Raw genomic sequence first — 14581 nt, 5'->3', positions numbered from 1 at the left:
AATCATGCACCTCTGTGCAGGTGTTTGCTACATGAAGGACAAATGTTTCTGTAGCAGATATAAGAGCGATCTCTTTTTGAGACAATAGCGCTCTTATACGACTCATTTGGTTAACTCTGCTTTCAAGGTCGAAATCGACAGACAGATGGAAACATCCAGCTTCCCATGCAGAGGAGTTAACACAACTTTTTTGTAATCAAACCACACGCTCAGTTACAGTAATCATGTAAGCGATGCCTGCTAACATTGCACAACAATCTCCATTATTTCAAAGTAAATAACTCCCGTTTCCAGTAAACTGAACGTTGTTATGATAGCAGGTGTCGGACTACCTTCCAAAACTCAGTCCAAATTAGGCGCATCTTGTTTACAAGAGCCATGCAATTGTATGAGTCTACAAATTAACAAGTGATCTGGTGCTATTGTGCAATCCTCGCCATTCACATAGACTTCTTTTCCCTCCCTCAGGCACCTATATGTAAATGGTAATAACCAAGCTTCATGGAGATAAGCGCTGCCTAAACATCCATATCTGCCTATAGCATAGTATTTCATGCAAACCTCAAACTTAAACAGGTTAAAAAATAACGTTATGATACTGTGGATAAGCCACACACCTGAATTGGATCTCCAATGAGAGACCGCTTCTAACCATTCTCATAGCGCGCCCTGTGCTCTGATTTGACAGTGAGAGAGTGATCGCACCATAGTTTGTACTGCTAATCATTCCCAGAATACGCTACGAATACACTTTGACGTTACGCGTCGCATCAAAGCTTCCGTGTGACGTTATGTACGGCACCCCGTATGCGAAAGACGCAAATGTTTTTAATTGTTTAAAAACATATATTCATGTATTTAATGAACATACTAACAGAAGACTTAATCTAGGATAATTATGAAATAATTTTTTTTACTTTTAAAAATCCTATATTACTTCTATATTGTATGAGTGGAGCTGCGTGGCCCTCCGCCTGGTGCCCTAGACTCCACCACACCCAGACCCAGTTCATAAGCACGCGTGATCATCACCACAAAACCATTAGCACGCTTATCGCTTTACCACACATGCTTTTACAACTAGTATGCATTTCCACGCATGATAAACGCATAATCTTAATATTTTTTTTGTTGACGAACACGCGTTGTAATGGCTGTAGCTTACGTCCTTCAAATTAGTTTCTAGGTATACGTGTGACCAAGTCTGATAAGATCGGAGGCCAAGGACAAACACCGTGGTGTCTGTGGCAGGAAATCTCATTGATCACAGAGAAAATATGCGCAGGGTAAAATGAAAGTAACTGGTATAATAAAAATAACGGAGGAAAAGCGCCTCAACACTACATTTCAAATAAATATACATACAATATGTTTATTAATATATTACAAAAGTATAGCACTGGATGACACACACAACCCGGGAAAAGAAAGCGGCAAATTAATACCTAAAATCAGGAGAGGTTTGCTTGCCGAACTTAAAGAAAAAGAAAAAAAAGTGCACTTGCAAACAAGGCTGCGCATACGTAGAGAGTACAACTGATGCAGAAAAAAACCCGGAAAGTTTTACATACTGTCATAGAAATATAGCTCAAAAATTGCCCCCTGAATTTGCCACCCGAGACCTAATTAATAAAACGGACATCTAGTTTTTTTCCCTTTTCCACCGCGTACGAGTACCATATGTGTACGCCGCGATTTTTTATAAAAAAAAATAGAAATTGACCCTAAAAATCCATGTACGACCCCCTGAGCAAGCCTAGAGAGTCAGGATATTTCTACCCTGCCCCCTTTCCTTATTTCTCAACTTTGTTTTACTGTTTTCTTTTGACTCGCTTCTAGTGACGAACAAAATGACTGCCATCACTTCCTGGTTTGCAGTGTTCACATACAGTTGACATCCAATCAGCATTCAGCTCGTGCTCGTAATTGTACGGTTTTCGGTACGCGTGTCGGACTACGTCTCTAGATATCGCTATGATTTTACTTGTAATTTTCTCAGAAACTACTGAACGGATTTACACTATTTAACAAAAAGCACAATCTGCGAACTGAACTCTACCTCTCTGCCAAATTTGCTATAATTCCGTTCAGCCTTTCGAACCGTAGCCCTGGCTAAAGGTCCCTATGGAAAATTGCATGGGGAAAACATGTTTTGGGACCCCCCTTTTTTCTCGGCCCCCACTTGACGAATCACCCCCAAACTTACAGGGTAGGAGCGGAACCGAGCAGGCCATTTTCTTGGAGAAATTCACGAAGATTCGTCCACCGACGCCAAAGTTATTCCAAATAGAATGTTGTGGATTTCCTATGGAAAGTAGGTCCTAACTATAACTACCTACTGGCGACCGCCAGTAGGTTATTTATATATATATATATATATATATGTTTTAGCAAAAACAATTTTCACGCCGCACTCCTCCTGTACGATTTCAAAAAGCTGATTTATTAACCCATTTCCATCTTGCACTCTTGCACTAGCTTTGAACAGGAACTGTTTACTTCGAAACGCGTAGGGGTGCAAGATGGAAATGGGTTAATAAGTCAGCTTTTTGAAATCGTACAGGAGGAGTGCGGCGTGATCATTGTTTTTGCTAAAACATAAAATTGCAGGAGTGTCCATATCCTGCCGCCTGCACCAGCTTACTGTTGCTCCCCCCGCCGAGGACATTTGCGTTTATATATATATATATAAATATATCCGGTATACTTCTCCCTCCAAAGAAAGAGCAGGAACCCAATGGGACGGTTTGGAGAGACTTTATTGAACAAACAACTGCTCCGGTGACAGCGAATACATTTCGGTCCTTTGCCTTCCTCAGCGCCCAACACCGTTACAATGTGGCATCAACATAGTCCTTTCTCGCTGCCTTTAGAATAGTGCAGGCTGGACCGCTCCTCCCCCGCTGGTGAATGCATGCACCTGTTGCAGTCCGTCGTGATCCTTGGACTACAGCACCCACAATGCCGTGTTGCAGCACTGCAGGTAGGTGGAAAAATAGCGGGAGTAGGAAGATGCTTTCTTGTTGCGGTCCCCCGATGTAAGCAGGCTTGATGGCACTTAGTGCCCGTTGTCCGCTTGCCAAGATTCCCCTTGCGTCCCCTGTACTGCCACTAGCCTCAGAGTCAGGTTTCCGATGTGCAGGGACTAATGCGGACGCAATAAGCCCAGGAGAGGTAGAATACCTCAAACTGCTTCCTTCCTCCTGACACCAAGGCGGGAACAGACTCTGTCCATAACTGAACCAAAGATATTGCCGGACAGCGAGCCAATAATGGTCTGGACCCAACAGGCGTGGCAGGGGTTTCCTCAAATGCGCTATTGACAACCGCAGAAATGTCCGGTATACTTCTCCCTCCAAAGAAAGAGCAGGAACCCAAAGGGACGGTTTGGAGAGACTTTATTGAACAAACAACTTCTCCGGTGGCGGCGAATGCATTTCGGTCCTTTGCCTTCCTCAGCGCTCAACACCGTTACAATGTGGCATCAAAATAGTCCTTTCTCGCTGCCTTTAGAATATATATATATATCTATAGCTTTATACACACCTGGGAAATACTTGCATTTTCGCTGTAATGGCATGCATCGTAAAGGTATATGCGTGGTAAAGACATGCATGGTAAAAGCATTTGTGTTCTAATGGTCGCATTGCAAAAGCAGTGACTACTGACAAAGAAAAAGCTGAGGAGCTATAAAAGAGGATCATACTACTCACCTTGCGCATGCCTTGGTCAGGAAGACAAAGAGCATGGAGGTCTGTCCTGTTCCACATGTACCTCTCGTCGTTCTCCTCATAAGTGGTTTTGCTTGATGTTTCCCTGAGCCCCAACATCAATGGATTATTTCCCGACTCCTTATGGTTGTCGTTTCCTACATAAAAATAAAATATCCTAAGAATGACTCACATGAGACAAAACACGGTTCACACATCAGACAAAAATCACAGCACTGAGTTTTGTTAATAGAAAAATGCTAATGTTCTGACATGCTTGACACTTCCTATTCAATTCTTCAAACTCCGCAGCACACAACATAAGATTTCAGCATAGGTTGCCTAAGGTCTTTAGTGTTTTTGGAGGAATTTCGAAAGCATAGAACCTCATAATACGTGTAGCAATTTTAAGCCTTTCTTTGGAGCAGTGTATGGGCTATATTTATCCACCATTTAGTTGCCCTTGTGCCATGCAATGCACCCAGATTCAGATTTGCCAAGCCACACAAGGCCACCCTGCAAGGCTTGGAAAATTGCTGCCATGCGTTACACTGCATGGTGGAGGCATTACTTGGCTTGAGCATGGGTGCTCCCATGCTTTCACACATGCACTCTGACTCATTCTCAGGATTTACCAACACTGGTAGACATAGGAATGCATCAGAATTGTATGTCTTCCCACCTGAGGTACAACAAGAAGAAATATCTTTATTTCGCCTCGTATCCAGGATCATGTCTGTGCAGAAAGGTGCCCCTTACTGCACAAAAACAATCCTGCCTACAACACAGACACCTTTGCACCACGGCACACGAGTGCCTGCATTGGTGCAAGACAGCACATTGTGCGGCAGTGCAAGAAGACAGGAAGGCACCATATAATGTTAAATATGGTGTATTCCAGCCCCCTCCCTTTCACGCAGCGCTGTGCAGCGCAGGGTCTTGCTGCATTGCGTTGCGTGGAACATTGACGAATTGACCCCAAAGTGTCCAGTATATATTTATAAGTGTTTAGAGGAGAGAGGTAAGGTTTGTTATTAATTCTCACTCTTTGTAACCTGACACATCTAGAGTCAACTCATGACTTTAAGTGTCAAAAGCATCATTGTATGTATTTTTTCTAGTAGGAATAGAGATCCGAGCAGCACTAGAATTGAGTAGAGGAGGCCGTGGTGAACCCAATAATAGGCAATGGTACAAACAAAGCAAACAAGAGGAGATGATGGACAGAGTACTGAAACTTTTCAGATGCCCAGCCCCAGTCACAGATCTGGATTAAATTCATCATTGTTCTTTGGCTCACTTCACCACCCCAGATCAGACCAAGCTATATGCAAATTAGTCTTGACCCTGTTCCTTATGGGAACAGTCTAGCCAGTACTACGAAGCCTGCATGGTACTAACAGTCTGGCTTAAGTTGTTTTTCTCTTGGGGATTCCTTTCTGACAAAGGCCTCAACAGGGTAAACAAGGATTGGCAAAGCCAATAGGTCAGACATTGGTCCCTTTTGGCTTTTCCAAAGGTTTTTAGTCATGCTACACAGCAATTATGATGATGTGCAGAATGGCTGAAGAATTTGCAAACAAAAGTCTTTGCTGTAGAGGGCCACATCGTTTTGTAGGCTTGCAGCTGGCCACATCGTTTTGTAGGCGCAAACACCATGCATGTATGTGCCTACAAAATGAAAGGACTTTTTTTCTCCTTGTGGCCACTGATCCCAGCGGGATAGGTAATGAAAAGTAAAACAAAAACCCAAATGTGTGTTTTTTTAAAGCAGGAGTAACATGGGGAGTGAAAGTCGGATAGATCGGGGACTGGAAGCGCCACATGGGATGGGAAAGAAAGCAACTCTGGGCCGTGGAAGCAATATGGGGGTGAGGTTGGGGAAAGCCGTTAAGAGAGAGAGCAAGGTAGATCACTGGGTTGCAAGGGTGAAAGAGAGCAACCTGGAACAGGCAGGGAAAAGCATGTGGGTGAGAAGCAATTGGGGGAAGTACTCAAGGGCAACCACAACATTGAGGGGCAGGTGGTCAGGAAGAAGCACAAACGTGACAGAGAGCAACACGGCTTGCATGGGTACAGAAGTACACGAGGAAGACAGCTGGAAAACACATGCAGTCCCATGGAGTGCTTAATCCAAAAAAAGCTGTGGTTGTAAAGCAAACAATGGAAACATAGAATCCAGTCAACCAAAAGAAATTATAAAGAGGCTATGCTCCGTGGGAGAGACAAACACAAGATTAACAAGCTGGGAAGAATGTATGATGTTACATTGCATACATTCACTACGCATGGCTTTACAACGCAGTCGTCGTTAAAACGACCGCGTTATTACCACACGTGCCATTACTTCGCAAGTCATTTCAGCGACTTGCTGTAGGGGGCGCGCTGGACTTCGGAATAGTATTAATTACTATTCCTACTCCAGTTTGTGCAAGAGCAGGGAAGGTGTTGGATTTAAAATCCAACACACTCCCTGGTTTTGCCCGCCACCTACTGCAAGTCGTTGATACGACTTGCGATGTAATGGCGTGCGTGGTAACAACGTGGTTTTTATAAAGTAAACATGTTGTGTTTACAGCATTGTAAACGCTGTTTCCCAGTTGGGAAACACTAAGTTATCTCTCCTGTTACACCAAGCCAAGATCTGTGTGCTGCTCGTTTGGTCCCAGGAGTGGGCAGAGTGCAACAATATCTTGGGGACTTCAAAATTGGGCTTGAAAAATCTCCTGGGAGATGCCAAGCAAGCCTCCAACTGTTCATGACTTCCTGGAAGTATCGGCAGCATACAAATGTCTCTTTTTATCTGGTGTTTTTTGACCGGAAGCTGGGCTTTGACATGGTTGACCGCACACTGCTTTGTTTGGCATGGCAGGGGATACCAGGATGGATGTGGCATTGCATGATCACACTAAAGTCAAGGATAGATTTGGGAGGTTGGGTGAGTGCAGGCAAGAAGTTAGACCTGCTGCTGCACTTTTACGCTGGAGCAACGTTGGGTTATGGTTATGGGGCTGTTTTTCCAGATAGTGGGTGAACAGATGGAACAAGCTTGTTGTCTTGTTTTCTCCTTTTTACACTTCTTAGTCTGCAGTCTGATGGTGTCCTGGTTGAGGGTATGCCAAGAACCACCAGAAATGGTGAGCTTGTTTACAAGATAAGTGGATGTGCTGCATTACAACCTGTTATGCTACTGGTTAGACCTCATACTAGCATCCACAGAAGGACCTATCATGCTGTGTCATGATTATAATACTTCAGAAGTTGTATGAAGAAAATATTTCAACTCATCCCCCTTCCGGCATCAAAACAAGTAGCCTTGAAGTTTGTCTCCTCATGGATTGACTATTGTAATGTGCTTTAAGTAGAGACCAACAATAGCACTAAAGGCAAACTGCAATGAGTGCAGAATGCACTGAGAAGGCTCATTATGGATGTTCAAAATGGCAATCGGTGTCCAAGGGACAACATGACCTACACAGGTTCCCAATAAAAAAGTGCATAGTGTTCGAGACACCCTCCATTGTGTGGAAGGCCCTCTATCATGTTAGTTCGGAGGGATTCAAGGCTATGTTTCATTAGTATACTCCTGGGAGACATCTCCGTTCAGCTCATTACAACTTCGGAGGAAGAGCGTTCTCGGATGCGGCTGCAAGACTCTGGAACATGCTTCCTTATCATCTGACATGCATTAAAATGCACCCTTTTATGTTATGTTATGTTAGTTTATCTTATATAGCGCGACAGCTGCCCCAGCGAAAAGGGCGTCTTGGCGCTGAAAGAAAGACTAACAAATCGCAGAGCATCACCAGCTAGATAGTGGGTAAAAGAAGAGTCTTGATGGCCTTCCTGAAATTCAGGTAAATATTAAGACCCCGGATCTGCACTGGAAGTGTATTCCAAAGTGTGGCAGCTCTATTGCAAAAAGAGCAGCCACCAGCCCGAATCCTTCGGATCCGAGGAACCACCACCAAATGCTGGCCCTCTGACCCAAGGGGCGTGATGGAACATACGGAGAAAGAAGATTGGCAAAAATAGGCATTGTAGCAGATTTCAAGATCTTAAAAGAGATGCATAGGGCCTTGAATTCAATGCGCCTGGCCATTGGGAGCAAATGAAGGCGACGGATAGCACCAGAAACAGAGCAGAACTTGTGCAAGCCTTTAGGAAAGCCTTAAAGATCTAGCCTTGTGACCTGTATGGAGAGTTATTTTGTTTTGCAATCCTGTCAAACCAGCTTCTCTGCAGAGCGGGCAGCCGAGATTACAGCGCCTTGACATCTACGGGCATTTGTTTTGCTTAATCAAGTCTGTTCATATCGTATCATATTATCATGCAGGCAAAATGTAACTGTGTTGGCCAAGGAGATCTCTGGGTTAATACTAATCTTGTGAATTTGTCCAACGCTTGGGTGGTAAGGGGTGGATACTGGCACAGTAAGCTAGCACAGCTAGCCTAAAACATCAGGGGGAGCTATTTGCTAACAGTGTATACACATGTACCCTGCTCTCTAGTTTTTATCCCTTTATCTGTTCATCTCCTTCTTTTCCCTTCTCTATTTTGTTTCTCCGGGTTTCATTTGTGTTGTTAATACCAACACACACTCTCTTTTCCCTTTCCTGTCGGTTTCTTTCTTTCTTTTTCTAAATTTCGCTACCCCCTCTTCTCCTAGTCTCTTTCGTTTTCTTTCCTTTTTTCTTGTTTTTCTTCTTTTACCTCTTTTTCTTTTTGTTTCTTCTTTTTCTTATTTTCCACTTGTTCCTCTCTTCTTTTTTTCATCCACAACAAAATATTTAGACATTTTATCACAATACATTTTCATTGTCTCTTTTGAATTATTTGTTTCTTTTTTGAAGAAATGTATATGCTAACGTATGATGAAATTGAGTCTTAACTGTTGAATCATAAAATGTATGTTCTATCTATCCCATGTAGAATAAATGGATGTATTAGTTATAAATTATTTTATTTGAGGCACAAAATTGAAAATTAATTTTAGAGCAGTTTAAACAGTACACAAAATGTTTTGCAATGTTAACAGGAATGAGTTCTAAATACTGTTTTAACTTAATTTTAGAATATTTTGGTGGCAAATTCCTGACGAAGGCACCTTCTGGTGTCGAAACGCGCGTCGAAGACATCATTTCCACCATTAATAACTGTATTTTGTATATTTTTTTTATTCAAGTGTTCAATGGTATACACCAAAAATCTATTGGTGATGATTTTAAAGTATAAATGTATTTACCTAAAAAATAAAAATGTACAGGTTTTTTTAACATTTGTTGTTCTTTGAACTCATTACCTACATTGCGCATGTTTAATATTGCCTGGGAATTTTATTCTCCATTATATATTTACCTTGTCCCAGGAATTATATCAATTCTCAGGGGGTCCTTGATATTTACATACATTTACCCACAGCAAGTCTGTGTGGGACTGTTCAATCCAATGTTTAGATAAACTGCTCTACATCTATGTTAATGGTCTGACTAGATTAGTTGTCTGTAATATTGTAGAAACGTTTGTTTCCTTGAATGTAATAATGCAAATGTTTGTATAATTTGGATTTTTCTCCATTTTTTTCTCTTACACCTTTCTATCCTTTTCTACCTCTAAATCTGTCCTCATTTACCTATTAGACTATCAAGTCAAGTCAAATGATCTTTATTCGGAAGTCATAAACATCCATAAAAGTACACACAGGTTAAATAAAATACATAAAAATAGTTGATAAAATTATCCAGTGCCTTGTACAGTTAATCATACATGGAATAATAATAAAAGTTGCTTACGCACATACAAAATAATCTTTTTCAAATGCCAAAAACTATATATACAATTTCCAATGTGCAAAAGTCAATTTGTGCAAAGATGAGCAATGTGCAAGTATTCTATGGAACATCCCCGGTCATCCATGTCTGGAGAACCAAGGCAGCTACATATCTAAACATCAATAACAATACAATACTCAGAAGTGCAAAAGCTAATGTACAAAAGTGCAAATATTCTTCAGACAGATTCCATAGTTGCACTGGAGCGGACACAGGCTTTAAGAAAAGTGCTCACAATGAATATCACCTCATCAGAGGACAACCTAGGAAATATTTTCATTGCCTGATTCAGGTCCCTGAGCCCGTTTCTGCAGCAGTACGGTTTTAAGTATTGACAAGTATAAAATTTATAAAAACCACAAAAGAAAAAAAAGTGTATCAAACTTTGTTTGGTCCCCGCGGAGCAAGGACAATCCAACTGTTCCAGATGTTTGTTATATCCAAGGGGGAAACTTAATAAGTTTACAATGCTTCTATCCCGGAAGCGGAACAGAAGGCTCCTGTTCCACCTGGCTATTGTGGTGAGCAGATATCTTTGTGGTGAAACTAGGGAGCCGTTATCAGGCTCAGCAAAGGAAAAATATTTAGCAACGGAAGGTTTGGGGTGTTCGAATCTTGCCCGCTCCTCCCCATATAATACATATAATGCTCTTTTGACTATGTTTTTATGCGAGTGCTGGATGTTATTAGGGGAGCTAAACAAGTAGCCCTGACCCACACTAAGCAGGCTGTCCTCGACTGCTTTTAACCATGGTACATAGTGAGACCTCTCACTTTGTAAGCAGTCAGTTATTATACTGCGAGTTAAGTGGGCCGCGGGGTTTAGCCAAATTTTAAGTCAAAAGAGTGCTGGCCTAGAACGGATGAAATCCTCTATATATGGAAGTTTAAGCTCATTGTGACAAATGAATGTTGGAGCACAAAAAACTCCCCCCAATATTTTTCTGCAGAACCTATTTTCCTCAGTCTGAATGTGCGTGCAATTAGAATATCCCCATACTTCCGCCCCATAGGTTCCCGTGGGTTGACATTGAGTGCGGTAGATCTTTAAAAGTGAGGTAATAATGTCAGCCTGTTTGGGTTGCGGAAGGGAGAGAATCGAGTTGATGGATTTACTGATTTTGTTTCTCCCAAAGGACACATGGGGTTGCCAAGAGCCCGTGTTAGAAAATAGCAATCCTAAATATGGGAAAGTGCTTGTGCATTTTAGGCTGTTATCCCCTGTTTTAATTGCAGTTTTATTGTATTTTTTGGGCCCGCAATTCATAATAAAGGATTTTTTATAATTTGTAGTTAGACCCAGATCTGCCATAAACTTAACAAAACCTGAAATTAAAATACGTAGGGCATTGGGTGTGCAACCTATTAGCACCGCGTCATCCGCGTACAACAAGGCGGGAATGGGGTTGCCATTTATGATTGGAACATCATTAGTTATAGCGCACAGGTTACTACTCAGCCCATTAATGTACAAAATAAAAAGCAGGGGGGCGAGCACGCAGCCCTGTCTAACCCCCCTGCCAATTAAAATGTCATTCGAAACCGCACCCTCACTATTAATACGCACTCTAGCTTTCAGATCCCGATGCAGGTATGAAAGAAAATAAACTAGGGAATCGTCCAAGCCATAACTAAGCAAAAGAGACCACAAACTGGAACGATTAACGAAATCAAAAGCTGAACTTAAATCCATTAAACCAAGGTACAAAGGGGATTTTTTTTACAATAGTGTACTTTGCCATTAACAGGTTCAAGTTCAAACATTGTTCAATAGTGCCCACATGGCTTCTAAAGCCAAGCTGGCAGTGGTGAAGTATGTTGTTTTCCTCGGCCCAGCTCCTCATCCTGTTAAAAATTACCCGCCCTAGAACCTTCAGTGTATTGTCAATTAGTGATATTGGGCGATAGCAGCCGGGATCAAGTCTGTCGCCTTTTTTAAATATTGGAACAATAACACTATTTGACCAAGATTCAGGAATGGAATTGTCGGATAGGTTATTAAATAAATTACATAACAGGGGGGCCCAAATATTAGTTTCAAATTTGATTTGATCTATTGATAGGCCATCCGGGCCGGGCGCTTTATTCCCTGCGCTTTCGGCTATGGCTTCCTCTACCTCTGATAATGCAATATTCAGGGGTGTAGTAGGCATGTCTAGAAAGATACTGTCTGCAGGAGGCCCTTGAGCAGCGTAAATGTTTGAAAAATGCTTGACCCACACATCCCCCGTTATGTTGCAATTAATAGCTGTAATATTAGAGCCAAAAGATCTTAGGGACTTTACCTCACTCCAGAACCCTGTGGTGTCTTTCAAAGCCGCAGATCGGACCAGAGATTCCCAATGGTCCCGAACTAAGGTCTCAGATCGTGTACGTACTGCGGTTTTGTATGTTGTTCTCAAGTCTTTTACAAGTAACGGGTCCCTGGGTTTAGATTTCAGGGCTTCCCTTAACTCTCTATTTGGCCCTGGAGCAAGAGGAGTCGAACCAACGCGGGCCGCAGCTCTTGTTGGTACCAACTAGTTTCGAGGATTCCCTTTTAATTGACAAGCATAGGTCGCTAAAGGAATTGACGACATCACATCCTGTTCTGTCGAGGGTCAGACAGTTCTCCATTAATGTGGGATTTTTGTTAATAACTCTAGCTAAAATGCTTTTGTTATCAGCCCCTTTCCACACAACTCTTAATCTATCAGTAGACGCTTCCAAAAGTGGCGCCCCCATTTCTGTCCTGACTTCATCCTTATTGTTCTTACCGGGGTTATTTAGATGTATTATAATTGGATGATGGTCGCTATAGATGGAACAAGCGACCTCAGCTTTAAAGATGATATCATTTAGAGAAGGGGAAATAAACATATAATCTATAGTGGAAGAACACCCTTGACCAATATAGGTGGGAGTCGACGTATTATTCCCTCCTGACCCCGCAATTTCCATGGCATTCATTAAATCTCGGGGCACTAGGTAGTCCTTCAATTCCTCACCACTTCTACATGGATGATCATTACGATACATGTGAGCATTGAAATCACCTCCAATACAAATTCCATCAAAAGTTCCATATTTCTTCCCTGCTATTACTTCATCAATAAATTTAAACAATATTATAAAATTATTATTAGGATGAGACACAAAATCATTGTTATAAAAAGTGATTAAACATAATTTTAACCTGTTAGTGCATTTCACAGCCATAAAACATTTCTCATAGGTTTGGATCAGTTTAGTTTCTAGACCAGTTGTTATTTTAGCCCAGATAGAAAGTCCCCCACTAGGGCGGCCCATAGGTGGTGCAGATACAATTTGATTATGGCAGCTAAAACCTTCTAATAAAAGTGAAGTTGTGCACCAGGTCTCTTGTAACATAAGTATATCACAATTATTATTTACCCAGTCTGACCATTCTTTAATTCTTAATTTCGATTTAAGACCCGCTATGTTCCAACTCACAATAGATAGGTTACGACTCTGTATGGTGGTACTTAAGTTACCAGATAGTTGATTAACTTCAGGGAGTGGATGAGGTAGACAGGTATGCAGTGATAATTCTTGATTGAGTACCTGGAGTGGATGATCAGCGGCCATGTTATCAAGATCGGTAACTAATGGTCAGTTTAATGTATCAAATTCAGAAAGGGGTGCAAACCTATTGTGCAAATTGAGGGGAAAGAACGCTGGACGCAGTTGCCTTTGTGGAGGTCTATAAAAGTAGCTTAGAGATAATAGAGTTACGACAGTGGAGATACCAGGGTGAGTGTTATTTCTATTGAGCAAAAATCTAACTGTGCCCGGGTTCTTGAAATTGAGGACTATACAGTCGCCTTGAATGTCTTTAAATAGGGGCCCTATCCATGACACCCTACGGGCTGACATGATTTCGTTGGAGATGTCATATCCAACGCCTTTATGTTTAGTTAGCCAATCAATACATTTGTTATGTAATTGGACCCATGATTCCCCCTGTCCCTCCCTTAATGGTGGTATGCCTGCTAAAACCAAAACAAAGGGGCAAGCATCTGGGGGTAGATGAAGAGGAGGTCCTTGATGTTTAATGGGCCTACTATCCCCTGACGAATCCACACCCCTATTGCCAACAGAGGTGGACCCCACTACTACTCTCTTCAAAGTGGAGCCACCGTTCTGGTTCTGATTGTCTGTACTAGGTCTAGCAGTGAGTGACGGTGATGTAATTGCAGGTCTGGGCGTTTGTTTAGGTGGTAAATTAGCTACAACTTTGTTGTTCCCAGCATTATTGCCTCTAATTTGAGTGATGGGCGGCACATCAGATGGTTGTTGTCCGCCAATGGTGGTGCTAGGCCCCCCAACAGAGTTTTGATCGCTACACGATACAACAGGCCTCCCACATGATATAACACTGCTAACTGATTCCAACTCTTTCAATAAGCGATCGCCCCTTATTTGATCTAACGTAACAGTCCCCTTTCTTTTTACCTCCTCTTTTTTTACCAAATTTTCTAATCTGTCCAATCTTTTAAAAACATTATTAAACTGTTTGGTCATTTGACTCTCTAGTTTTTTAAAAATGGTGTCTACTATAGTGTCTATGAGATTCCCATTTTGCTTCGATATACTATTATAGTCTCCCATTGGAGCAGTCTGTGTCCATATTGAATTCTGGTTTCCAATGGGATTCATAGGGGTAGCGGTAGAATTGTCACATATATCCACTGAATCCACCGAATCTTTATCGCCGACGTGGGTGGGATCTACCTCTATCGGTTGACGTTTTTGCTTATCCCATAGGCTCTGTGGCGTGGGTTGATTCCTGTGGTTTAGAGGTTGTTTTCTTTTATTGACACTAGGTTTAGAAACACCTCTCTTGCGCTTTTCCCCACCCGGTTTATTTCTGTCTTCCAAAAGCACGCTGGCGTTATCATCCACCTGAGAATCGATTATTATTAGGGGATCCCCCTCTGGCGGACGCACTGCAGGTATGGACGTTGGAATATGTTTTGCAATCAACACCGTTGGGGATAACGGGATAACAGGGCTCATTTGCGAGGGGGCCGGCCTTAG

At 42.0% G+C, this 14581-nt stretch overlaps 1 protein-coding gene across 1 annotated transcript in view; it reads right to left on the bottom strand.

The window, feature by feature from the left end:
- Positions 1 to 14581, bottom strand: part of LOC144754874 (uncharacterized) — a 749989-nt gene that overhangs the window by 139082 nt on the left and 596326 nt on the right. Inside the window, exon 5 of the mRNA XM_078643188.1 lies at positions 3714 to 3868. Coding sequence (XP_078499314.1) covers positions 3714 to 3868 — 155 coding nt within the window. The remainder of the gene's footprint in view (positions 1 to 3713; positions 3869 to 14581) is intronic.

This window comes from Lissotriton helveticus, chromosome 5_1 (genome assembly GCF_964261635.1).
Source record: "Lissotriton helveticus chromosome 5_1, aLisHel1.1, whole genome shotgun sequence".
Taxonomy (NCBI): domain Eukaryota; kingdom Metazoa; phylum Chordata; class Amphibia; order Caudata; family Salamandridae; genus Lissotriton; species Lissotriton helveticus.
Note: the sequence above shows the minus strand (reverse complement) of the source record. Positions and strands in the feature narration are given on the sequence as shown.